Source organism: Procambarus clarkii, chromosome 75, assembly GCF_040958095.1.
Source record: "Procambarus clarkii isolate CNS0578487 chromosome 75, FALCON_Pclarkii_2.0, whole genome shotgun sequence".
Lineage (NCBI taxonomy): Eukaryota > Metazoa > Arthropoda > Malacostraca > Decapoda > Cambaridae > Procambarus > Procambarus clarkii.
Genome location: NC_091224.1, coordinates 25,374,525 through 25,401,845, shown reverse-complemented (window position 1 = coordinate 25,401,845; position 27,321 = coordinate 25,374,525). Strand labels below are relative to the sequence as shown.

At 43.7% G+C, this 27,321-nt stretch overlaps 1 protein-coding gene and 1 long non-coding RNA gene across 5 annotated transcripts in view; one reads left to right on the top strand and one right to left on the bottom strand.

The window, feature by feature from the left end:
• LOC138356902 (uncharacterized) overlaps positions 1 to 27,321 on the bottom strand; it is a 381,031-nt gene that overhangs the window by 58,320 nt on the left and 295,390 nt on the right. The window lies entirely within an intron of this gene.
• LOC123750424 (protein Wnt-4) overlaps positions 4,078 to 27,321 on the top strand; it is a 312,716-nt gene continuing 289,472 nt past the window's right edge. For 2 of the 3 annotated variants that reach the window (XM_069313400.1, XM_069313398.1), the window contains exon 1: positions 4,078 to 4,506. In XM_069313400.1, the coding sequence (XP_069169501.1) occupies positions 4,406 to 4,506 (101 nt within the window). In that variant the 5' untranslated portion in view covers positions 4,078 to 4,405. The remainder of the gene's footprint in view (positions 4,507 to 27,321) is intronic. The other variant, XM_069313399.1, reaches the window with a different exon arrangement.

Sequence of the window (27,321 nt, the reverse complement as noted above, 5' to 3'; positions counted from 1 at the left end):
CCCGACCGTTCCAAGTGGTTGAGGCACTATTCCTTCCTCCCGTCCCATCCCAAATCCTTATCCTGACCCCTTCCAAGTGCTATATAGCCGTAATGGCTTGGCGTTTTCTCCTCATAGTTCCATTCCATTCCCGGTGGTGTTCGGCTTCCTGTTATTTTGTTAAAATAAAACACCTGTTTTCATTACTTTACATTTACTTGAGTTAAACACTAGTAGCCATTTGTTGGACCATTCCTCCAGTTTGTCCGGGTCCCTTTCTGGCGTCTTGAGTATATGTGGTACTCAAGCGGCCGTATGGTTGCTAGATGCACTGGCCTGGGCTCGAACTCTGGTCCGGAAAACCATATTTTTCAGGCTTTCTAACAGATTAGTTCAAAGGAATATCCTTCTGCCACATGATGATGAATTAGGAGCTGTTAGACCAAACCACATACTAGAAAGTGAAGGGACGACGACGTTTCGGTCCGTCCTGGACCATTCACAATCGACTTGAGAATGGTCCAGGACGGACCGAAACGTCGTCGTCCCTTCACCTTCTAGTGTGTGGTCTGGTCAAACTACTTCAGCCACGTTATTGTGACTCATCGCCTGCATAGGAGCTGTTACTAATGGTCATTAAGATGAGTGCCCGATGGTGTAAACTGCCAACTACCCCTTACGAGTGCCTGCAGGAAACAGCACCAGGCACCAGTGTGCCAAACTGTTCTACCCTTTATCTCAAAACACACTTTTCGTCCCATTTGTACAAAATATAAAACCAACGATATCAATTATAATAGGCTTCACATGGGTAAATATATGATAACTTTGTCAAAACCTATGGTACACATGTCCAAAATTATACTTTATCGGTTATTTTGCCTTAAATCATACTTTATAATCTATAATAGCAAATAAAATTCGTCTTCATCTTGAAAAACATAAATTAATAATTGAGTCGCAACATGGTTTTATAAATGGCCGTTCATGTTTAACAAATTTGTTATCTTTTTATTCTAGCATTGTTGAGGCAGTTGATAGTGGTAAGGATTGCGATGTTGTATACCTTGACTTTAGCAAAGCTTTTGATACAGTGCCACATGAAAGACTGATTAAAAAAATAGAGTCTCATGGTATTGGGGGTGCTATATTAAGCTGGATTAGGGCATGGCTATACCAAAGGAAACAGAGAGTTAGTATAAATGGAATCAAGTCAGAGTGGGAAAATGTTGTAAGTGGAGTGCCTCAAGGCTCTGTCCTGGGACCTCTGTTGTTTATAATATATATAAATGATTTAGATTCAGGTTTGAGTAGCAACATTTGCAAATTTGCCGATGATACGAAAATCGGTAGGGAAATTAATTCGGAGGAGGACTCACTATCACTTCAAGTTGATCTAGATAGGGTTTTGAAATGGTCAAAGGATTGGCAGATGCAGTTTAATGCTGATAAATGTAAAGTTCTGAGGTTAGGTAATGATGATAGAGTTACAAGATACGAGCTAGATGGTGTTGTGATTGCGAAGTCGGATTGCGAAAGGGATCTGGGAGTTATGATTAGTAAGAATTTAAAACAAAAGGATCAATGCATAAATGTTCGTAATAAGGCAAATCGGACACTTGGATTTATTAATCGCAGCGTTAGTAACAAGACACCTGGTGTGGTTCTCAAGCTATATCTTGCTCTAGTTAGGCCCCATTTAGATTATGCAGTTCAGTTTTGGTCGCCATATTATAGAATGGATATAAATTCACTTGAACGTGTCCAGCGTAGGATGACTAAGTTAATTCCCCAAATTAGAAATCTTTCATATGAAGAAAGATTAACAAAGCTTAAGTTGCATTCACTGGAAAGGCGAAGAGTTAGGGGTGACATGATAGAGGTTTACAAGTGGATGAATGGACATAACCGGGGGGATATTAATAGGGTATTAAAAGTATCAACACAGGACAGAACACGAAACAATGGATATAAATTGGATAAGTTTAGATTTAGGAAAGACTTGGGTAAATACTGGTTCAGTAACAGGGTTGTTGATTTGTGGAACCAATTGCCGCATAACATTGTGGAGGTGGGGTCCCTCGATTGTTTCAAGCACGGGTTGGACAAGTATATGAGTGGGATTGGGTGGTTATAGAATAGGAGCTGCCTCGTATGGGCCAATGGGCCTTCTGCAGTTACCTTTGTTCTTATGTTCTTATGTTCTTAGAGAGAACAAGTCACACACACATATATATATATACCAGCGTGTATGTTGGTATGTACATATTATATATAGCATATCACCTACTACCACCGACACACACACACACACACACACACACACACACACACACACACACACACACACATATGGGGCGCCGGTGGCTGTGTGGATAGCACGCTGCACACGTAATCCTGTGGCCCGGGTTCGGTTCCCGGCGAGAAACAAAAAATGGGCAGAGTTTCTTTCACCCTGATGCCCCTGTTACCTAGCAGTAAATAGCTAGCTACCTGGGAGTTGTAACAGCTGCTTCCTGGTGTGTGTGTGTGTGTGTGTGTGTGTGTGTGTGTGTGTGTGTGTGTGTGTGTGTGTGTGTGTGTGTGTGTGTGTGTGTGTGTGAGAAAAAATTAATTAGTAGTTAGTAACAGTTGATTGACAGTTGAGAGGCGGGCCGAAAGAGCAGAGCTCAACCCCCGCAAGCACAACTAGGTGAGTACACACATATAAGTAAATAAGCGGGTTAGAAACTAATATTCGTTAGACTTATATGCAATAAATCAACCCACAATCTTAATTTCTGACTTATCAAAGTGTAAGTTATCGTATAATCCTGTTAGGATGTGTGAGAGAATATCCTCTAGTTATTACACAGTTATGTCTCTTTTGTGGTAGACTTAAGACATGTCATCTTAGACATATGGGCCGAGCAGAGGAGACATCACTACTCCTCCTACACGAAAACATCTCCAAGACACCTTAAGCTCAATGGTGGTGGAGTTATTTTCTGTGACTCTAAAAGTGCTCTGCAGTCCTTAAATAACCCATCACAATGTATGTCGGAAGTAGCTTGTAATATTAAATGGAATGTAATTTTTGCCAATGATAATAATTCTTGTATAAAATTTGTGTGGATCCCATCCCATGTTGGAGTTGAAAAACATGACTTTGTAGATCAATTGGCCAATGAGGCTTGCAGGAAAGAAAACATTGATTATGATTTTGGACTATCTAATGCAGTTATTAGAAACATACAAATTAAAGAAATTAATTCAGATTTAGAAGAACTAAGAAATGCACAGAGACCTGAAAGCTGCAGTATTAAAAGTTATGACAAGTTCTGTAATAATAGGTATTTGTATGGTCAGCACAGTAACCGGACCAGGCAATGTGATGTAGTAATCGCGCGAATTCGCCTTGGCTATAGACACATCTGGCAGGTTAGTGAGGCTGAGCCACTACCAGAATATTCAGATTGTAAACTCTGTGATAAACCTTTAATGCATTCACTAGAACACTATATTGATGAATGTGAAACCGTAAAGGACTTTAGACCTCCTGGCCTATTGTACCACCAACTGTGTAACTATTTTATTGACTCAGGTGTTCTGGACGACATCCTAACAATTTACCCAAAATTTGCTTGTCCATTTTAAAGAATGAAGAACAATTTCTACTTATATTCTAAGCTGTATCACTTATGAACCCATCCCTGCACTTGTGTGGCAGTGCACAATAGAAAGTTGTTTTCACATATCCACACATTAAAACATTGATTGTAACCGTGATATATATGTGCTTCAGCCTACAGTTTAGGCCTATTGTCTTATGTATGACCCTCTGTCCTGCGTGACAGTGAATACTAGCATTAACCTCAATTTAATAAGACTATCAAAATCCTCAGATTAGGCAAAATTGTAATTAATTTTGTCAATAAAGATGTTAATAATAATAACAAGACCTCGTGCTAGTCCTGCAGATATCGCTATAGCTACGGGAGGCGGGAGCCAATCGCGAGGCCGCGTGGCCGCCTCAAGTGGCGTGTCATTGGTCGGTGGGAAGAGGTGGGCGTGGCCACGACGGAGGGGAGGAGCGAGATACGAGGAGGAAGCAGTCTACCTTGATCTCCCCAGTGAGGAGGTACGCCGGGTATTCGCTCCACAGAGCTTCTGCCGTGTGTGTCTCACCTACTCGCTCCTCAAGTGCACAACTTTTCCAAATTATTTGTAATTGTATTACATCTTGAAAAATCTCTACCTAACAGATTACAACACGAGGAAATAAAGTGCATTATCTATTTGCTATTTGTGTAGTGTGTGGGGTGGATTACAAAAAAAGGGGGAAATAAGGCAAATCAAGACTTTATTTTGTGTAGATGCGATGCCCGACGGTCGCTTGACGGCACCGGACAGTCGGAGAGCTGTGGTGTAGGCTGACGGCGGTAGCATGGATCGTGCATGGTGGCCGGGGTCGTGGGGCAAGGCGCTGCTGCTCCTCCTCCTGCTGCTCCTCACCAACTCTTCACCAACGTCCGCCATAAAGTGGCTGTGAGTGTTACAAAAAGTTCTGTTTCGCTACCTTTCCCATTGGCTGTCAGAGGGTCGTTATCTAGAGTGGCTGAGACTCGCGGCTCTGGCCTTCAGGATCGTATCACAATAGGCTTTTTCCCATCAGGTCGTTCCCAGATTGTCCATGAAATGCCTCGCCCCCAATAGACGCGGCTCCTCCTAACAGGAAAGCCTCATACTTCATCAGATTACTCAACTACACAATTCCTCATCAACGTGTGATTAACAAGTGATTAACCCTCCGACAAATCATGCCTCTGTCTTGATGGTCGTGGTTCATCACACAAGTTGTCGGCCATTAGATAGGTCATCGTTCACCAAGTAGGATGCAATCCCTTAGGATAATCCTCCCGACCGTCAGGTAATTTTACCTTCGACACAAATGTCGTTCCTTGAATGGTCGGTGTTATTTACAGTGCAGAGATCAACATGTATACTTGTCTCCGCTAAACATGTATACTTGTGCTAAACGGGTGTTAATTACCAGAGGTTTAACGATGGGAGACACTGTGGGTGTCGTGCTGGGTGAGGGGCCACCATGGGTGTCATACACGTGTTCACTACACGCCGGAAAGTCACCCTTATTAACTCCCACCAACACCCTTCCAAGTGCTATATTAGTCGTAATGACTTAGTGCTTTATCTTGGTAATTACCTTCCCTCATTTTCCTCACCCCAAGAAGATAACCCCATCAATGACGGTCATTCATCTCCATCGCTTACCCATCAAAGTGGGTTACTCATCTTCTCACTCTCCCATCCACGTGGATTGGGATCTTACCAATCCACGTGAGTTACTGATTTCCTCACTCACTCACTCACTCACTCACTCACTCACTCACTCACTCACTCACTCACTCACTCACTCACCCACCCACCCACTCACCCAGCTCACCCATCCCGCGGCTGACAGATGAGAACCAACGCCGATAAATTTCCTATCATATCGAGCTCCTCATTCACATCGACGACAGCATGTAAACAAACCAGCCAAACACCGCGAGTTGAGTTCTTGTTTTACATTTACCAACTCAGAACGGAATGTCCATGTATCACGGGCTATGGTGAGCTCGTAAAAAAGCATCACGTGGCTTGAGCGACCTCGTATCCCCTAGACTAACCACTCAGGTGACTTAAGGTGACCTTGGTACTCCTTCCTAGGGACCAGGGGGGTGTGTCAGAGCGACCCGGTTGACCTCGACAGACAGGTTACAGGGTTCAAGGTGAGCCAGGTGATTTGAGGAAGATATATTTCGTGTTCGCCAGCTGCCAAAGCTTGCAAACTTTATAGAGTCTTAAATCTATCTTCCATGCAATTATCTAGGTGTGACAGGGGGCGTATCTGTCTCTTATATGTCTGATTGGTTTCTTAAGTTTACGATTCGCGAACTCAATCCACTAGGCCGGGGAAGAGTCAGTCCGTAACTATGTTAATTAAGAGCTAAGAGTGAAGAACCACTTCTCAGCACACATACTAATGGAGCAGCAGGTGACAGAAGCAAACTCCATTCATAATTTTAAATGTAGATATGATAGGGAGATAGGTCAGGAGTCATTGTATTATGTTGTTGTTCAAGATTCACTATCTGGAACAAAAAAAAATCCAGGTAGCACGGGCTATGGTGAGCCCGTAATTCTGATATTTTTGTATTAGACAACCGGCAGCTAGAAAAAGCAGGGTCTAATAGCTGGTAATTGATTATGCCGGCACAAATAGGTGAACACACACACACACACACACACACTGGAGCGTAGCTCTCATCCTGTAATTACACTTAAGTAATCTTACTTTTTAACTTAGGTAATCATACGCGCGCACAGGAAAATACCGTTGAACAAGGTGGTTTGTAGAAGACGAGAGAGAGAGATCCCACACTTACAATGACAGGTGTGTGTGTGTGTGTGTGTGTGTGTGTGTGTGTGTGTGTGTGTGTGTGTGTGTGTGTGTGTGTGTGTGAACTATCAGTACACGAACTAAGACCAGATATACTAAAGGAAACTTATCTATTACAAAACATTACAAGAGAAGTAATATTAGAGTTATATATATATATATATATATATATATATATATATATATATATATATATATATATATATATATATATATATATATATATATATATATATACATATATATAAAACCAACCAGGACAAAACACACTTCCGGACACTATATACAACCTATGTAAGACCTATTTTGGAGTATGCAGCCCCGGCATGGACAACCTTCCCTCCGCAACTACACAAAATAAACTACAAATTATTTCAGCTTATAAAGATAATTATCAATGCTTGAAGAATATGGAAACAACCTCACTACATCTAAGGAAAGGAGGAACAAGGTGGTAACAAGGAAGACTTGTAATATTCTTAAGTGGAACTAACTTCACACAGCGATAACGTTCTAGATGAACACTGGAGGTGATGAAGAACAGGGCGCGACGGTAGGTCATCTTAATGAACAATGAACACACAGAGACATCCCATATCTGTTTGGGATATTTGTGATATCTCTAATAGCCATGAGAGATACCAGAAAAGGCTTTTAAACCAATCTAGTTGTGCTTGCGGGGGTTGAACTTTGGCTGAACAAATCCACAAGGGCCGTGACGAGGATTCGAACCTACGTCCGAGAGCATCCCAGACGATGCCTTAATCCAAAACAGCTCACAAAAAACTGTAATGAATTGCAGTAATAGTTACCGAGATGACCTCAATATACACTTATGGAAGTAAATACCATGAACCTAACTAGAGAATATAACTATTAAACAACTTATGTTCGAATGGCGAGGCTCAGGGGGTGTCGCTTGGGCTTACAAGCCCATCTCGGTGAGTACATAAAGGTAAGTGTACGTAAGTAAGTGTTGTCATCAGCCAATACTCAGTGGAACTGCAAGCCTTATGAACAAATCTACAAGAGCCGTGACGACGGTTCGAACTTAAGTCCGAGAGGATCCCAGACGCTGCCTTAATCGACTGAGCTACGACATGATGCATCACGCTATTGTGATTCCTGTGTGTAATGGGAGCTTTACTCTCTACTTAATCTCTCTACGAGAGAATAAAATTAACATCAATTTCACGACATGTCAACACGATCTTTTAATAAAACACTTATCATGAACAGAAGATTTTGGATGTATTTTGTTTGTGTATTTACTATTGTATTTACGATTTGTATCTGCAGAATCGAGCAGTTAGCTCTTGGACCCTGCCTTCCTGACCAATTTATATTTCTTCTAATATGTCTACTACATATATTTCTCTTACGCACATACACATCCACAGGGAGCAGCGTGTAGCAGCTGTCTAACTCCCAGGTACCTATTTACTGCTAGGTGAACAGGTACATCTGGGTGATATAAACTCTACCCATTTGTTTCTGCCTCTGCAGGGGATCGAACCCGGGCTCTTAGGACTACAACCCCCCAGAGTCCACTCAGCCGCGAGGCCCCCCTGTGTGTGTGTGTGTGTGTGTGTGTGTGTGTGTGTGTGTGTGTGTGTGTGTGTGTGTGTGTGTGTGTGTGTGTGTGTGTGTTGTGTGTGTGTGTGTGTGTGTGTGTGTACTCACTTAGTTGTACTCACCTAGTTGTGTTTGCGGGGGTTGAGCTCTGGCTCTTTGGTCCCGCCTGTGTGTGTGTGTGTGTGTGTGTGTGTATGTGTGTGTGTGTGTGTAAATAATGTTCATTGACACTTTATTACTATTTATCGATATATTAACATTAAACAAAGCTCATTACATTATACTAGTTACCCCATAGTGTAGCCTATCCGACAATTTTCTAGTTATACTTAAAAGCTTTCTAGTGTTACTTAAGAACTGGTACGATAATTATTTTTAATATTATTAATTGTTGTTTAAGATGTTTTAAGTTGCTTTCGTAAATCTTTTAAGTGTTTGACGCGGGGTGTAGAGCGCGGTTAATATTTTGAAGTTTTAAAACGCTTTCCAGACATATTTGTAGTTTTAAAGTGTTTGGATCAAAGTTTTGGACTTGAAATATGTCAGATGAATTATTTTAGACAGGCATGCTAGCCTGCCTGTTTGCCTGTTTGCTGGCCTGCCTGCCTGCCTGTTTGCTGGCCGGCCTGCCTGCCTGCCTGCCTGCCTGCCTGCCTGCCTGCTTGTCTACCCTGCCTGCCTACCCTGCCTGCCTGCCTGCCTCCCTGCCTACCTACCTACCTGCCTGCCTGCCTGCCTGCCTGCCTGCCTGCCTGCCTACCTACCTACCTGCCTACCTACCTACCTACCTGCCTGCCTGCCTGCCTGCCTGCCTACCTACCTACCTGCCTACCTACCTACCTGCCTGCCTGCCTACCTACCTACCTACCTACCTACCTGCCTACCTACCTACCTACCTACCTACCTGCCTGCCTACCCTGCCTGCTCCTTTACCCATGACTGCTCATGTGGAGCGAGTTAGAAACTTGTATCACGTGAGCTAAACAAGTCAGGTCGCATCCTCAGGATAATATTTTCTCCTCTAATTCTTCACTATCATTTATGTCCTCAGTCTGGCCCTCCAGACATATCCTTCAGTGTTTTTGTTGCTATTAAGACGCTCCGTTAACAGCGCCGTTAGTGAGAGAAGATCCGTTAACAATACCGCTAACAACCGGATTGTGTACCCACGGTTAATTGGAATACAATCCGTTAACAGAACCGCTAATAACCGGATTGTGTACCCTCGGTTAATTGGAATACAATCCGTTAACAGAACCGTTAACGGTGAGGGGAAGCTTTGTACTTGTTTAAAATAATTAGTTTATTACAAAAATTCTCTCCTGTTTTAAGACTTCTTTTCCGGTAATTTTCAAATATTTTCGTATCATAAGACCTTGTTATTTTGTCAAATATATTCGTGCGAATTCCTTTTCTTTTCGTATAAATTATATAGCCACGTAGCGTACTTTGTTTACATAATTATCCACATATATCCTCATAGCCTAATTCATCCTCTTAATATCATTAATCAGGTTCTTTAGGCCTACTGAATTCCCTGCAACACATAAGGTTAGGCCTATCTTCTTGAGGTTATCTTGAGATGATTTCGGGGCTTTTTAGTGTCCCCGCGGCCCGGTCCTCGACTAGGCCTCCACCCCCAGGAAGCAGCCCGTGACAGCTGACTAACACCCAGGTACCTATTTTACTGCTAGGTAACAAGGGCATAGGGTGAAAGAAACTCTGCCCAATGTTTCTCGCCAGCGCCTGGGATCGAACCCAGGGCCACAGGATCACAAGTCCAGCGTGCTGGCCGCTCGGCCGACCGGCTCCCTAAAACTATAAAACTCGGCTCTATAAAACTGCATCGAGCAAAAATGCTTGTATTTGAAGGGATGGAAACCCGTCAATCAGTTTAAGGTACAATAAAGGATATTTCAGAGGTAAATTACACATTAAAATGGGACTAAGAAGAGCTTACATACGCTCCAGGGCGGGCTTGAGACATGGACACTAGACTTTAACCTGGGCACATGTATGGTAATGAATATTATTGCTGAGGAATACGGCCTCTTTAAGAACAATAGGGAAGGAGATGAGAAGAAACCTACAACTCAGAGAAGGAGGATATGAGAAACAGACACGCATCGAAGCTCATATAGCGATGGTCTCGCTCTTACAGAGTCAGCGTTCGATCCCCAATGGTGCAAGTGGTTGAGCACCGTTCCTTCCCTCCGTCCCCATATCTCAGTTGATAGTTTATCTGATATAGTTTAGCTGATATCCCTTCCGAATGTTTAGTTTAGATAGTTTAGCTGCTATCCCTTCCAAATGTTAACAGCTATACTGAGATAACGCTTCCTCCTGGTGAGAATCTAATCCTTCCAGAGCAGCGAGGGATAAAAGTGAGAGGACATGATAACGACATATAAGATACTCAGGGAACTGATAAGGAGAAATGGTAGTAGAAAAAGAGTTCATATAAATCACGTAGAAGTTTGGGAGAAGTTATATAGCGTAAGAATTGTGAGAAATTAGAATAGGTAAGAACAGTGAGAAACGAACCTCGTTTATAAATTATTAAAATGATATAATTCCAATTATGAAATATAAATAAGAAACTGAGAATAGAGGATCCTTACCGTTAATTATTAGATCAAGTGTCGGGTGTGAAGCGACGATATAGACCGAACACGATGACAAGTTGATGGCTATATGTTATCATGATATCTTGTTCATGGTGAAATGGTTATTTTTCTACCGTGTAAATATTTACTTATCTCCCTACATACTACATGTACCTACATGTACTCACCTATTACCCACCTACCTAACCTATCCAACACCCACCTGTTGACTTACCTACCTATTTATCTACCTTCCTAACTACCAATACACCCACACCCATCCACACTTAACCCCCCCCCACACATACCCACACATACCCCCACCCACACCTACCGCCCACACCCACACCCACCTCCCAGCCCCCACTACCACCGCCCACACCAGTAGCCAGCCGCCCACAGTGATACAATATCGCGAGGTGACTTTTATCGCGCCGAGTAAACTAAATAACTTACAGATACATTGAAAAACTACTTTTAAAGGAGTGATAAGGCGCAAAAACTGTGTAACAATACAGGGAAATGGCTCTTAATGACACGGGGGCCGCTTGATAAATGCCCCTCTAACGTTACACCCCACAGCAAGGATTTATTTAATAATACAGTAGGTGGGGGGTGGGGGGTGAGGGGTGAGGGGTGAGGTGTTTAACTGTTTCTCTTCTTTCAGAGGTGTTGAAAGGTAGTTCTCTCTCTCTCTCTCTCTCTCTCTCTCTCTCTCTCTCTCTCTCTCTCTCTCTCTCTCTCTCTCTCTCTCTCTCTCTCTCTCTCTCTCTCTCCTCTCACGTGGGCCAATAGGCCTTCAGTATTAACATATATCATATGCCCAGATAGACACGTGTGTCTACAGATTAGTAAAGACTTCACTAATTCGCTAGTTTAGCGGTGCATGTAAAGTTGTTAGTGCCTGTACTAATGGTACACAAGGGGGGGGGGGAGTGTACCATATTAGTTCATCACGCCGCAGGTACGGTACAGGTACACAACAGAGATCTAATATTCACCCTTCAAACTGTATTGGCTCAATAACAGCGATGAATAATAGTGTGAATTTAACTCACTGATATCTAGAGAATTTTATATTACGGTTCATATTACAGGTAGAGCGGGTAGCCCTGAGGTAGTATGAGGGAGGGTGAGTATGTGGGAGGGAGGGTGAGTATGAGGGAGGATGAGTATGAGATATGCCGGGTGAGTATAAGGTCGGGATATAACATATAACACATAGAGGATGGACAGGACACAAAAGGCTAGGGTGCGGAACTACAGGGTGATCCACAAAGTTGATACAAACTGGTTACACCAATAACAGGGTGGCCCAATAGCCTACGTCCACACAAACCCCGGAACCCCCCCCCCCCCTGGACAAAATGGTACAAAAACCCCGAAGAAGAAGAATTCAGCAAGTACAGTAACATCTATATATATAATATTAAGCCCTGGAGAGAGAGAGAGACAGAGAGAGAGAGAGAGAGAGAGAGAGAGAGAGAGAGAGAGAGAGAGAGAGAGAGAGAGAGAGAGAGAGAGAGAGAGAGAGAGAGAGAGAGAGAGAAAGAGAGAGAGAGAGAAAGAAAGAGAGAGAGAGAGAGAGAGAGAAAGAGAGAGAGAGAGAGAGAGAGAGAGAGAGAGAGAGAGAGAGAGAGAGAGAGAGAGAGAGAGAGAGAGAGAGAGAGAGAGAGAAGAGAGAGAGAGAGAGAGAGAGAGAGAGAGAGAGAGAGAGAGAGAGAGAGAGAGAGAGAGAGAGAGAGAGAGAGAGAGAGACAGAGAGAGAGAGAGAGAGAGAGAGAGAGAGAGAGAGAGAGAGAGAGAGAGAGAGAGAGAGAGAGAGAGAGAGAGAGAGAGAGAGAGAGAGAGACAGAGAGAGAGAGAGAGAGAGAGAGAGAGAGAGAGAGAGAGAGAGAGAGAGAGAGAGAGAGAGAGAGAGAGAGAGAGACAGAGAGACAGAGAGAGAGAGAGGAGAGAGAGAGGAGAGAGAGAGAGAGAGAGAGAGAGAGAGAGAGAGAGAGAGAGAGAGAGAGAGAGAGAGAGAGAGAGAGAGAGAGAGAGAGAGAGAGAGAGAGAGAGAGGGAGAGAGAGAGAGCACATCAACAAGTGTTGTGAGAGAGAGTTGTAGTTGTACTCCCTCAGCACACAAAACAGCTTCACAACCCACCACCATATGAACCACCTAACCATCCCTCGCCTAGCAAACAACCACGAGCCAGATTCATGAAGCAGTTACGCCAGCACTTACGAACCTGTACATCTTTTCTCCATCTTTGGAGGCTTTGTTTTCAATTATTAAACAGTTAATGAGCTCGGAAGCACCAGGAGGCTGTTTATAACAATAACAACAGTTGATTGGCAAGTTTTCATGCTTGTAAACTGTTTAATAAATGTAACCAAAGCCGTCAAAGATTGAGGAAAGATGAACACGTTCGTAAGTGCTTGCGTAACGGCTTCGTGAATCTGGCCCCCAGGCCTTAGCAGAATAAGTGATAGGCAAGTGACGAGGGGGGGGGGGAAAGGAAGGAAAGATGAAAGGAAGGAAATGAAGGAAGTCATGAAGGGAGGGAAGGGCAGGGGGGGGGGGGGTAGCGCCCCATTCTGTAGCGTGTGACAGAACTATGGACCTTTTAAGATTGTGTGATACCATTGTGTTGCTCCCTAACTTGATCTCTCTTTCTCTCTACCCACATGACAGATTCGCTCGTCTAGCGGGCAGATTCGTTCGGCTAATCGACGATTCGTTAATATTTTAGGGATGATTCGCTCACATTAATTATTGAATCATTCGCCGCATGAATGATTTACCAACTGCCTGGCTGTTAAAGCTTAAGATAGCCGATTCGTACACCCGTCCTGCATGTCTGATTCGTACACCCAGGCAGCTACTTTAATGGTACAAATGACTTACTCACAGACCTATAATCATTTTAAGGCGGGAAGTATGAAAATCCCCTCTGCCTCCCAACCCACAGTAGCTAAGAGACTTACGCTTTGAGGATTCAGGGGAAAATTGACTTTTCAACCCTGTAAGACAGCAGAGAGAGGATATGATTACAACATATAAGATACCGAGGGGGAAATAGACAAGGCCAGCGTCTTTGAATTCAGAAAGAAGCCGGAAACACAAATGAACCGGTGTAATAAAATGCTCGTCCCCAGTACGGGAGGTCAGTCAACAAGTGGAATACAACGTTAAAGAAGCTGTGGAAGCCACCTCCATCCACAACTTTATGGCCAGATTCGACACCGAACCTCCGAACCTCAGTATTACTATGACTTCGAACCTCAGTATTACTATGAGACACCAGGAACAACACGGGTATTAGGCGGGGCATAGAAGGTAGAGCAGACGGGCCGTAGCACAGAACACACAGCCCCGGCGCTCCTGTGCCAGGTAAGTCCACCACGGACTCACCATAGCCCGTGCTACTTGGAACGTTTTGTTCCCAGTAGCTGACTCTACAACAATAAGAAGCCGCCGAAGTGAGCGAGAGGTAAGCACCACCACCAGCACAAAGAGAGCCGTTTGCGGGTCAGTAGTAGAAGCAGCATCATCATGGCTGGCATCATCATGGCAACATTGTCATGTATTCATCACTCAACAACACCAGCAGAGTGTCCAGCAGCAGCAGTAGGAGGAGGAGGTCCGGCCTCACACAACAGTTCCAGTGATCGTAATGCCTTTTGAAGAACGGATAAAGAAATGCTTTTACCACGGAAGGTCTAGTGTGTGTGTGTGTGTGTGTGTGTGTGTGTGTGTGTGTGTGTGTGTGTGTGTGTGTGTGTGTGTGTGTGTGTGTGTGTGTACTCACCTATCTGTGCCTGCTGGAGCCAACTCCAGCTCTTGAATCCCGCTTGTCTAACCGCTAATTGCCTAATACAATGACTTTTACCTTATTCCTCTAGCGCATCTACTTTTGAAATTATGAATAGAGTTCATTTCTACAGCTTGCCTATTTCCCTCATTCCATTTTCTCATTAGTAGTAGGCATCCATCAGTCTCAGGAGACTACGGATGCCACTCCTGTGGTTAAGTCATTAACAATAACAACTACCAGGTACCTATTTACTGCTTGGTGAACAGGTGCATCAGGCGGAAGAAACTCTACCAATTTGTTTCTGCCTCGGCCGGGAGTCGAACCTGGGCCCCTTAGGACTACGACCAACGAGTGCTGTCTACTCAGCCACGAGACCAACATGTGGTGTGGTGTGTGTGTGTAAGAGCTTAGAACAGTGCACATCCAGCATGCAGTGTTTGTTGCTGGTGATTAATTGACTTGCTACACGCGTCAAAGGTCGCGGTGTCGTTGGAATATTACGCAGCAACAAGGCCGCGTGCATTCATATGAGTGTCCTATATGCATAGTCAGTAGCTCGCTTGACGGCGACACACTCGCACGCACTCAATCCCACTCCACACACACACACACACACACACACACACTGGGGTGGGACACGAACAAGGGGACACAGGTGGAAACTTAGTACCCAGATGAGCCACAGAGACGTTAGAAAGAATTTTTTCAGTGTCAGAGTAGTTAATAAATTGAATGCATTAGGCAGTGATGTGGTGGAGGCTGACTCCATACACAGTTTCAAATGTAAATATGATAAGAGCCCAGTAGGCTCAGGAATCTGTACACCAGTTGATTGACGGTTGAGTTGGGACCAAAGACCCAGACCTCAACCCCCGTAAGCACAAATAGGTGAATAGGTGAGTCCACACACACACACACACACACACACACACACACACACACACACACACACACACACACACACACACACACACACACACATAATACACAATATCAAACCTGGCAAACCTCCGAACTTTTGATATTATCCGTCGCAAGATCCGGTCAGCGGTTCATTCTTAACTGGTAATAAATACTTTGATCGTAGCGAAAAATCAGCTTGATAAATCATGATGGCTTTTCACAGCCTGGCCAGTTGACCTGCGCCGCAGAAACTTCTCTGCCCGATCATTCTGCTCTTAAGTTGTTTCCCAACATATGATCGGAAATACATATAGGCTTAGAGAGGTATCTCTAAGTATAACCTAGATATGCCACCCCTGAGCCAGGAAGTTGTGGCACCTGGCCTATAACTTCAGACATTCATATATACCTACACACATATAAAAGTATATATATATATATATATATATATATATATATATATATATATATATATATATATATATATATATATATATATATATATATATATATAAAGTTACATATAACAAATCTAAACATAGAGGCACCAGACACTCGTCAATATCCAGCCACTGAGTGTGTTCCCAGGGCGGCTGAGTCACTCTCTTGCACGCACATCTACCCACACGCACTCTCGCACGCACTCACGCACGCTGGCTCGCACGCACTCATGGGGACCCCGCGGTTGAGTGGATAGCGCCTGGGTTCGATTGCCGGCGGAGGCGGAAATATATGGGCAGAGTTTCTTTCACCCTGGTGCCCGTGTTCACCTAGCAGTAAATAGGTACCTGGGAGTTAAACAGCTGCTACGAGCTGCTTCCTGTGTGTTTGTGTGTGTAAGAGAGAAATCTGTGCAGTAGAAATTGTAGAGGAAAAATAGATTGGTTAGAAAGGCAGGATCCAAGAGTTAATAGCTCGATTTTGCAGACACAAATAGTAAACACACACACACACACACACACACACACACACACACACACACACACACACACACACACACACACACACACACACACACACACATGACGCAAAATTAATGAGAAGAGTTGTGACAGACGAGGATTGTAGGATCCTCCAAGAGGACTTAAACAGGCTGCAGAGATGGTCAGGGAAATGGCTACTGGAGTTTAACACCAGTAAATGTAAAGTTATGGAAATGGGATCAGGTGACAGGAGACCAAAGGGACAGTACACAATGAAGGGGAACAGCCTACCTGTAACGATTCGAGAAAGAGACCTGGGAGTGGATGTGACACCTAATCTAACTCCTGAGGCACATATAAATAGGATAACGACAGCAGCGTACTCTACACTGGCGAAAATTAGAACTTCATTCAGAAACCTAAATGAGGAAGCTTTTAGGGCGCTTTACACTGCCTACGTGAGACCCGTCTTAGAGTATGCCGCGCCATCATGGAGCCCCCACCTGAAGAAACACATAAAGAAACTGGAGAAGGTTCAGAGGTTTGCGACGAGGCTTGTCCCAGAGCTACGAGGGATGGGATATGAAGAGCGGCTGAAGGAACTGAACCTTACGACACTAGAGAAAAGAAGGGAGAGAGGAGATATGATAGGGACATATAAAATACTCAGGGGAATTGACAAAGTGGAAATAGATGAAATGTTCACACGTAATAATAACAGAACGAGGGGACATGGGTGGAAACTGGAAACTCAGATGAGTCACAGAGATGTTAGGAAGTTTTCTTTTAGCGTGAGAGTAGTAGAAAAATGGAATGCACTTGGGGAACAGGTTGTGGAAGCAAATACTATTCATACTTTTAAAACTAGGTATGATAGGGAAATGGGACAGGAGTCATTGCTGTAAACAACCGATAGCTAGAAAGGCGGGATCCAAGAGTCAATGCTCGATCCTGCAAGCACATATAGGTGAGTACATATAGGTGAGTACACACACACACACACACACACACACACACACACACACACACACACACACACACACACACACACACACACACACACACACACACACACAAATAACTCTCAGGAACCCATAATCCACATTTAACTACCAGTCCATCGCCCGGGAGCCTGGTAATGGCCGCCCATACACACACTGTAAACAGATGTATGGAAGCCACACACACCAAACACGGCCACTACACGTGATAAACATTGTCCAGTGCCCCAAACATGCGACAAGAGCTGAGATCAGTTAATGTGGCCTCAACACATACAAATATACATATTGGACACACACACCAGAGGCAACGAGGTGGCCATACAGGAGTGGGGAAGAGTGGATATTAAGGGAGGGGCCAGACGGGATGTAGTAGAAGCAGCATTGGGGAAGGTTTGTAGGTGTCAAAATACATGTCAACACAGCACTAGAGAGAACATCAGGTGTGTACACACACACACACCACCTGCCACTCACCAGGTAGGCCCATCAGGTGTGTACACACACACACACACACACACACACACACACACACACACACACACACACACACACACACACACACACACACACACACACACACACCACCTGCCACTCACCAGGTAGGCCCATCAGGTGTGTACACACACACACACACCTGCCACCCATCAGGTAGGCCCATCAGATGCAAGGACTAAAATATATCAAATAGTCTTTACTAAGTAACAAGAAATATAAATCAAATACACTAAATATTATTTTCTAACGCGAAATAAAACAACTTTAAGTTCAATTTGGTGTATAACCAATAAATCTGTGGATGTTGTATTTAACTGTTGTTTTAAACTGTTCGTGTTAGCATCTGGTACACTTCTGGCTTGTATACTGCCCTCCCTCCCTGATACTCACACTCTCTCTCTCTCTCTCTCTCTCTCTCTCTCTCTCTCTCTCTCTCTCTCTCTCTCTCTCTCTCTCTCTCTCTACTTCCCCAGTTCCCTCCCTCACTCTCCCTACCTCTCCAACTCGGGGTAATGACACTAAACTCTGCACAATCGCCTCCGCTCATATTTCCTGCCCGTCTCACCTCACTCAATGACAGGTAACTAGCAGTAATAGCCCCATCGCCTCTACACCAATTACGCCATCTGATCTCTTCCCAACTCTCGCAAGGAGAGAGAGAGAGGAGAGAGAGAGAGAGAGAGAGAGAGAGAGAGAGAGAGAGAGAGAGAGAGAGAGAGAGAGAGAGAGAGAGAGAGAGAGAGAGAGAGAGAGAGAGAGAGAGAGAGACAGACAGACCTCAGGTACATTCATCATTTTTAACATATTATGATATTCAAAATAATACTGTAAGCAGTAAACAAAATTATATATATATATATATATATATATATATATATATATATATATATATATATATATAATTTTCCTTCGTGTATTCCAAATGGTCTCAGGAGATACTTAATCACCTCTCTTCACACTATCTTACATGTAGCCTCACATATCATATGTATTCATTTATTAACAAATCTCAAATAAATTGTGGAATGTGTATGTGTGTAGGGAATGTGTTGTTGTTTCTCGTTTTCTTTTAGCGTGCCATGAGTTGTATCGAGGGTAAACTGCTGTAATTCCCGAGGTAACGAGGACAATTGAGCAATTTCGGGGATGACTTCGTCCCATTAGAGCAGATTACTGTGATTCTCAGGTCCGAGATCTTCACCTCTATTCCTCCAGACTCTTATATAGATCTTCCTCACTCGTAGCTTTAGCTCACTTTTCCTCTTGTTTCCTCTTTATCTCTCTCTGTTCCTGTTCTCTCTTTGTTGTTCCTGCTGTCTCCTCTTTATCTTAATGTTCTTCTCTCCTCTTTATCTCCCTCTTACCCTCACAAGTATAAATCTTCGTCACATGGAACAAAACACCAACTCTTAGCTCAAATAAGAGCCCAAATTGAGCTCTTAGCTCAAATAAGAGCTCAAATTGAGCTCTTAGCTCAAACTTGCTCTTCAGATATGAGCGACGGTCTTACAAGCGAGGTATTAATGTGATGTTGTTGTTATTAAAGATTCGCTACCTGGAACAAAAAGTTCCAAGTAGCACGGGCTATGGTGAGCCCGTAGTGCCTATAATGTGATGTGTCCGGAGGCTGGTGGAAGACAGGCTTGCAGGGAAGCTCGGCTGTTGTGAGCGACGTCTGGTAAGATTCTCCGGTAGGGGGGACGGCTTCCTATCTCCCAAGATGACAGCCAGGGGAGAATGTGGCCGGGGGGTTATCATTGAGGCCGCAGACGTCTCCGGGGACGCGGCCCACAAGAACGCCGAGGTCTTCCCGCGCTTTCCCTGACAAGAGAAAAGAGATTGTGGGTGGCGACTCTGGGGAGATGCTGAGGTCGGCCGCCCACAGCCGCCCAAGACGGTGGCAGGAGGCATGGCTGGCCTGCTGGAGCCCCCTACCCACGCCCACACGGACGAAGGGATCTCCAACCAACATTTTCTCTAGACGTAAACAACTGCACATAATGGAAAAGTGCGCGAACGCACCGAACAAAAAATTATGATAAAAAAATCAAACTAAAAACCTAGATTATTAAGTATATATGTTCATATATGCTCATCTGTTATAGTATATATATGAATATATACTATATATTCCATGATAGGGCCGTATTGTTTGGGCATTGTTAGGCGCCTTGAAAGCGTCTATTGTTGCTGTCTTGCCTATATACTGAGATCGTCGGGGGCTGACAGTCCCCTAGTGAAGACAGACCAGATTCGTCTCTTTCAAGGCTAATGTTTAGTGTCGGAAGACTTCTTCATGAGCAAATTGGCCGACTTCTTCATCTTATCGTATATTATTAGTTCACTCTTCTGTCTGGTGTCGGTAAGGGTCACATTTCTATCAATAATATTTTTTTCAGAACCCTCTCTTCCGTTTGGTGCGCAGTGGAGAGGTTAATGTAGAATATTTTAATAGGAACAGATGATGTATTATGTCTGAGGTCGCATGGCGGCTCACCTTCCTTTTGATCTCAAAAACTGATATATAACAGTTTGATCAAATACTGATGTACTCAAATCCATTCAAGGCAGCTCGTAAAATTGAGGTGATATCCTGTTTTCTATTTGCGTGTCCTGGGTTAAGTTCGGGCATCTTAGTACACGGGCTTAGTGATGTTGAGGACCCAGGAGAGGACGGGCTGGGGGGGCTGGGGGAGTGACCGTGCCTCTGAGTACCCCGGAGTGACCACTCCGTCCCTGCCTCCTACCCCTGGCGTCACTCCTCGCCCCCTAACTCAGACTGGCGTTCCCTAGACCGGCCTGGGGACTTGAAGCTTGGGTTTCCTCCATGTTTATTTAATTACCCCTTGCCATTATTGTTGTTTGCGTGCGTGTGCGCGCGCGTGTGTGTGTGTGTGTGTGTGTGTATTTACATATTTGTGTGTGCTGGAGCGAGCTGTTAGCCATTGTCTTTCCAACCGTCGGGTGTCAAGGCGGTTGACATACTGACTATTATATATGTTTGCGTGCGCATGCGTGTATGTTTGCGTGCGCATGCGTGTGTTTGCGTGCACGCACTTAGCTGTGTTCACAGAGACAAAGCTGCAGGTCTTGGCGCCCCCAAGTAATGTAATGTAACCTCTAGTAATGTTTTAACCACTGCGTTAAAAATACGACGTTCTGGGAGGAAACGAGTCACTCTTGTCAACTTTTTCCATTTTGTATTTGTTAGATTACTCTCCTCGTTCCTTCCCAACCACTTGGGCTGGACGGTAGAGCGACGGTCTAGCTTCATGCAGGTCAGCGTTCAATCCCCCGACCGTCCACAAGTGGTTAGGCACCATTCCTTTCCCCCCGTCCCATCCCAAATCCTTATCCTGATCCCTTCCCGGTACTATATAGTCGTGATGGCTTGGCACTTTACCCCCCCTGATAGTTCTCTAGTTCCTTCTGTTCCGTCTGCGGGCTCACCATAGCCTGTGCTACTTGGAACTTTGTACTTTGTTGCAGGTAGCGAATCTTTAACAACAACAACAATTCTGTTCGACAATTTTTAGTGTCCCCGCGGCCCGGTCCTCGACCAGGCTTCCACCCCCAGGAAGCAGCCCGTGACAGCTGACTAACACCCAGGTACCTATTTTACTGCTAGGTAACAGGGGCATAGGGTGAAAGAAACTCTGCCCATTGTTTCTCGCCGGCGCCTGGGATCGAACCCAGGACCACAGGATCACAAGTCCAGCGTGCTGTCCACTCGGCCGACTCGGCTCCCCACAATTCATTTGTTTTGAGTTTGCCTTTTGTGGCCTTTTCTTTATATTCTACAATGTTTACAGTACTTAGGCATTGTATAATGCTTTAGTATAATGTTTACAGTACTTAGGCATTGTATAATGCTTTAGTATAATGTTTACAGTACTTAGGCATTGTATAATGCTTTAGTATAATGTTTACTTGTACTAAAAGGAAGAACATTTACATGAAATGTACACACAAGTATATATCATGTTCGTGTTGTTTGACCTTTGTATATAAATATTCTATTACCGAGAAGGAGATTCTCTTGATAGTAACTTTGTAAGACATTGTAGCGGAACCATTTGGGTTTGAATTTATTTCATTTATTATGGCGCTGCTCGGTAATTTATTGTTACCACCGCTTAATTAATCAATTATTATATTGCGTTGCCAAATAAAATACATGTTTCTCCCGCTTCAAGAGCACACAAGCGCCCCACTAAGCTATTGTGAGCCGCAAACAGCACCACTCTCTTAACACCTTACAAACACGCTCAAAAATTTTGGCTATTTTTTAGCTTGAGATAAAAGCAATGATTGGCTCTAATACACACAGCATCTGTCGTCACTATGCCCCGAGGGGGACTTTTTGCACGGGCTCTGCTTATGCTAACCTGCGCCAGTAAGAATCTGCTCTGTAAACTGCTAATACACCTCTGTGGTATACAGTGGTATACAGCTTCACCCTCCGCCCTGGGATACCCCGCCTCCTGGTGGAGGGTACCTCGGGCACACCAGAGGATCTGGCAGCACACGAGGGAGGGTATAATGTCAAATCCACAAAGGGCCGTGACGAGGATTCGAACCTACGTCCGAGAGGATCCCAGACCTTAATCGACTGAGCTACGACGTGGTTAAAAAAAATTGCAACAGGGAAATCATCTTGATTTACCGACGGATCCTGCAGTCTCTATTTCTAAATTCAGTCTCAGTCTAAATCAGTCTAAATTACACGCAAGCCTATACCCACACTCACCAAGGCTGTCACCCACACCCGTTAAGGCTGTCACCCACACTACACCCCCACTCACCAAGGCTGTCAGCCAAGCCTCCCGGTACTGAGAAGTGATGACCTCGCACCACCACACCACCAACAAGAGAGGTGAACAGCGCCTCACCCAGGCCCTCCGCATACACAGTAATTACACCGCCCAACAACCTCCACACACAACGCTGCCACCACCACCACCCTAACTACCCAGCCAGCCAACCAGCCCATCAGCACCCAGCCCTCGTCACAACCTCTCACTAATCACTCCAGACGTAATAAAGACGACACCACACACAGCCCCGCTCCTGTGCCAGGTAAGTTACGGGCTCACCATAACCCGTGCTACTTGCCCCGCTCCTGTGCCAGGTAAGTTACGGGCTCACCATAACCCGTGCTACCTACCTACCTTGAGGCTACCTTGAGGTGCTTCCGGGGCTTAGTGTCCCCGCGGCCCGGTCGTCGACCAGGCCTCCTGGTTGCTGGACTGATCAACCAGGCTGTTAGACGCGGCTGCTCGCAGCCTGACGTATGAGTCACAGCCTGGTTGATCAGGTATCCTTTGGAGGTGCTTATCCAGTTCTCTCTTAAACACTGTGAGGGGTTTGCCAGTTACTGTAAGTGGCGAATTGTGTCTTCCTTGTTACAATACCGGTTGTAATGCCATAGTAATTGGCTAATGATTAATACCGAGTGTCGAATCAATTTTGTAAACTGTATACCTTATAGACTGTTTATACAACAGTTTGAACATATTTACATATATATTATAGAACCTTATTTGGTTTTAAATTATGAGGTCTCTTTAATGGATAATCTGTAAGTAATACTCCTTAAGGGGAGATGTTTGTATCGTCTAAGATGTGGTTTGTTCAGTTGTGGAGTGAACTGCCTTTCCTAGTAATGTGCACAATGACCTGTAGGTGATGAGGTCAATGTTTAGATAGTGCTATACTCTTATTTATTTATTTATATACAAGAAGGTAGATTGGGATTGTGAGAATACATAGCATAGTATTTACAATCTTGTAAAGCCACTAGTACAGCGCATACTCTAGCTTCAATGTTAAGTGAGCTCCACGGCTTGTTACTTATAAACTGCTTGTGGCTTGTTAATTGTCCGTGACTGTGGAGTGTAACTTGTTGATTATTAGTGAATTGTAGTTTGTAAATACGGTGGCTCCTAACCATCCTGTTAGTGTGTTACCTACACCGAAACTCTCCATACAAGTCCCTCATCTTGCTCCTTGCTCCGCTACTCCCACACCTGCTTGATGGGGTTCTGGGAGTTGTTCTACTCCCCAAGCCCGGCCCGAAGCCAGGCTTGACAGAGAACGGACTGACCTAATGTCGTGGAGACTCGATCCCTTCCTTTGTTGCACACAATCACAGAGGCAGTATTAATAGCCTAATCGTACAGAGTAATGTGTGAAAGAGAGAGAGAGAGAGAGAGAGAGAGAGAGAGAGAGAGAGAGAGAGAGAGAGAGAGAGAGAGAGAGAGAGAGAGAGAGAGAGAGAGAGAGAGAGACTTCGAATAAGTTGATGTAGGACAACAGCTCTTGCCTGCAGTTTAACTAGGAACATCTAGTGACATTTCTAATGAAGCCTCCTGGCCTTAGTTTAAAAGAGAAAGAGAGATCTTAGATCGTAGTGACACCTTAGACAAACCAGATTCACAAAGACATGAACACGTACGATGCCCTTATCAAAAATGATTCTGGCTTTGATGAAAGTCTTATTAAATGCAACTCCCGCACTACTAATGGGCCTGGAGACCAAACCACGCCAAGGTCTGAAGATGACAGGGTTAACGACTTTAAAACCAGATTTATAGTGAGTATGGTTTCACAGTGACTGTGTTTACGATCATACTTTAACAAGGTGTCTGGCAGAGGTTACTATTCAATGTCTTATTTTCCTTGTTTGACGTCACTGAAGAATCCGTATTTGAATCCGGATTTATTGGGTGTTTACGTCCTAGTAGACACATTGCATGATTGACTTTACGAAAGAGTAAAAGCGATAAAAACTGTATCCTAAATCAGCTGTAACGGGTTGATAAGAGTTAAAGCCACGATATATCAAACCAGTTTCACTTGAGAGACAGTTGTGGCCTTTAGGTAGAGCTAAAGGGCTATCAACCTCTGAAGGGTTATTAAGACCACCACAATACCTTGCTAACCAATCAGCATGTATACTTTAGTCCTCAAGACTAAGGTACACTCAGTGAATACACCCAGAGAAGCAAGCTATATAAACCTCTAGATGTATATAGCCCAGGACAAGTGGTGAGACGTAGGAAGAGTAATATATATTCCCTGAGGCTAATTTCTGTAAACATCGCCATTAAATATGGTGTCATATATCAGAAAAATTAATATAACAATTTACGTAACAATTAATTGTTTTAAATAATGATTATAATACTAATTAATAACGGTAATAATATTATTAACAAATCCACAAGGGCCGTGACGAGGATTCGAACCTGCGTCCGGGAGCATCCCAGACACTGCCTTAATCGACTGAGCTACGACAGGGTTAAAAGCCTGGTTTGTGCCTCGGAGAGGCTACGGGATCCAGTAAGTTCAGTAGAACTTCGGTTTCAACCCTTTTAACCCTGTCGTAGCTCAGTCGATTAAGGCAGTGTCTGGGATGCTCCCGGACGCTGGTTCGAATCCTCGTCACGGCCCTTGTGGATTTGTTCATTTGATGCATCACGTTAGTGTGATCTTAGTGTGTGATAATATTATTATTATTGATATTAGCATAGAAGCCTCACACAATGGTCATTTTTCCTTTTTTTTAATTATCTTCCTGATTTTTGTATCAATTATATATATTCTTAATGTATATACCCTGTGTTTCCATAGATGGTAACACAGTAGCGACCACCACCACCTCCCCACACAACACACAACTGGCCAACAGGATTGCTAATCATCAAAGCGACTGGCTATGTCGTGGACCACATAAAACGCTATGAAAAAGTTAATATAGTCTGTTTGTTCGTTAAATGGCGCACGCGCATCGTACAAGTTTTTGCAGAGAATGTGAGTAGCGGAGTGCTTGTAAAAACTAGTGGGGAGGGGGGGGGAGGGGGGGGAGGGGGGGGTATATTTAAGGAAATGGGGATGATTATAGTGGAGGCAGTAAATAATAATAGAAGGAATAAATAATAAAGGAATAAAAGATAATATAAAAGAAAATATAATAATAAAAATAAAAAAAAAATAAAAAAAGAAAAAAAAGAAAAGAAAAAAATAATAATAAAAGATAATAAAGAATAAGGCAAGAGGAATAAAGGATAAAATATTATTTAATACGAATAAAGCAATTTACTTCAGTAAGAATTACAGAATAATAAAGCTTAGGAATAAGACAATCAGATAAAACTTAATAGAAATAGAACAATAAAGTTTAATAGAATAATAAAGTAATAAAGTTTCATAAGAATAATGGGAGTAAACATGGGAGTAGTCTAGTTCACACTTATACTCAGTACGAGGCTTCGATATACACACACACTCACACTTGGCACTCGTAATCCTGCGGACCAGGGTTCGATCCCCACACCCGGCGGAGACAGATGGGCAGAGTTTCTCTCACCCTGATGCCCCTGTTACCCAGCAGTAAATAGGTACCTGGGAATTAGACAGCTGCTACGGGCTGCTTCCTGTATGTATGTGGAGGAAAAAAAAATAGTAGTTAGTAACAATTGATTGACAGTTGAGAGGCGGGCCGAAAGACCAGAGCTCAACCCCCGCAAGCACAACTAGGTGAATATAACTAGGTGAATACACACACCTACATATTATTGCGTACGTAGAGTGTACGCTCTGACCTACAACGGGTCTCTGACCGCTACAGGGATATATATATATATATATATATATATATATATATATATATATATATATATATATATATATATATATATATATATATTAACCATAGCCAAAAGAATAGGGGTGGTAGGAGAAGAAAATATCAAAGTGTTCAGTGAGGATCCACAAGGTCTTCTCTGAGTACTCTTTATTTTCTTCTCCGAGGCTATGGGTCCCTACACTTGCACCAGAGGTGGTACCCCTTCTAGGTATTAAAAAAAAAATATATTAACCTGTCCTTCTTAAGATATAAAAATAACACTAACTCCCTAACACAGTGAGCTAAGACTAACACCATCAAATAACAGCTCCCTACCAGGGTAATTATCTATAATTATTATCTAACATGCCACATAAAGTGATGTGTAAATATTTATACAACATCACATAATGATATACTTTTAAACCGGTGTAAAAAGTATATTTTAATATGCTTGGTGACGCCTTTTTAAATCGCTGCAGCTCTTACGTGGATCTCATACGGTATATGGCTCTTATAAGAAGGATTCTTGGCACTGAATTTAACAAATTCTCAGTACTACCTAAGTAGAGCAGCTTACACAAGGAAACATTACTAGTGGCATATCTCTCTTAAACCACCGTCTCCTTTTAAGCACATAGAAGTCATGAAACTGAGATGTGTGAATGAAAGCATCGTGCAAGGAGAGCTGTCTGTGGTGGAGAAAGTAGCGGGGAAGTCCAGGAACAGTGTAGAGGACGAAGGCATCCCGCTGGGTCGCGTGCAGACCCGCTTGTGTTTAACAAGGTTCGCCCGCCACTAATTTTTTGTTTTGTTCAGGCTAGAAGATGCCCGGCTGGTGTTCTTTGGGGCAAGGAGCCGTTTTGGCGTCTTGCGTGAGATTTGCAGTATTCTTCAGGAGCGTTGAGACCTGGAATATCTTCTTTCTCAGAGGTAGCAGTGGTAACACACTCGCCCACTGG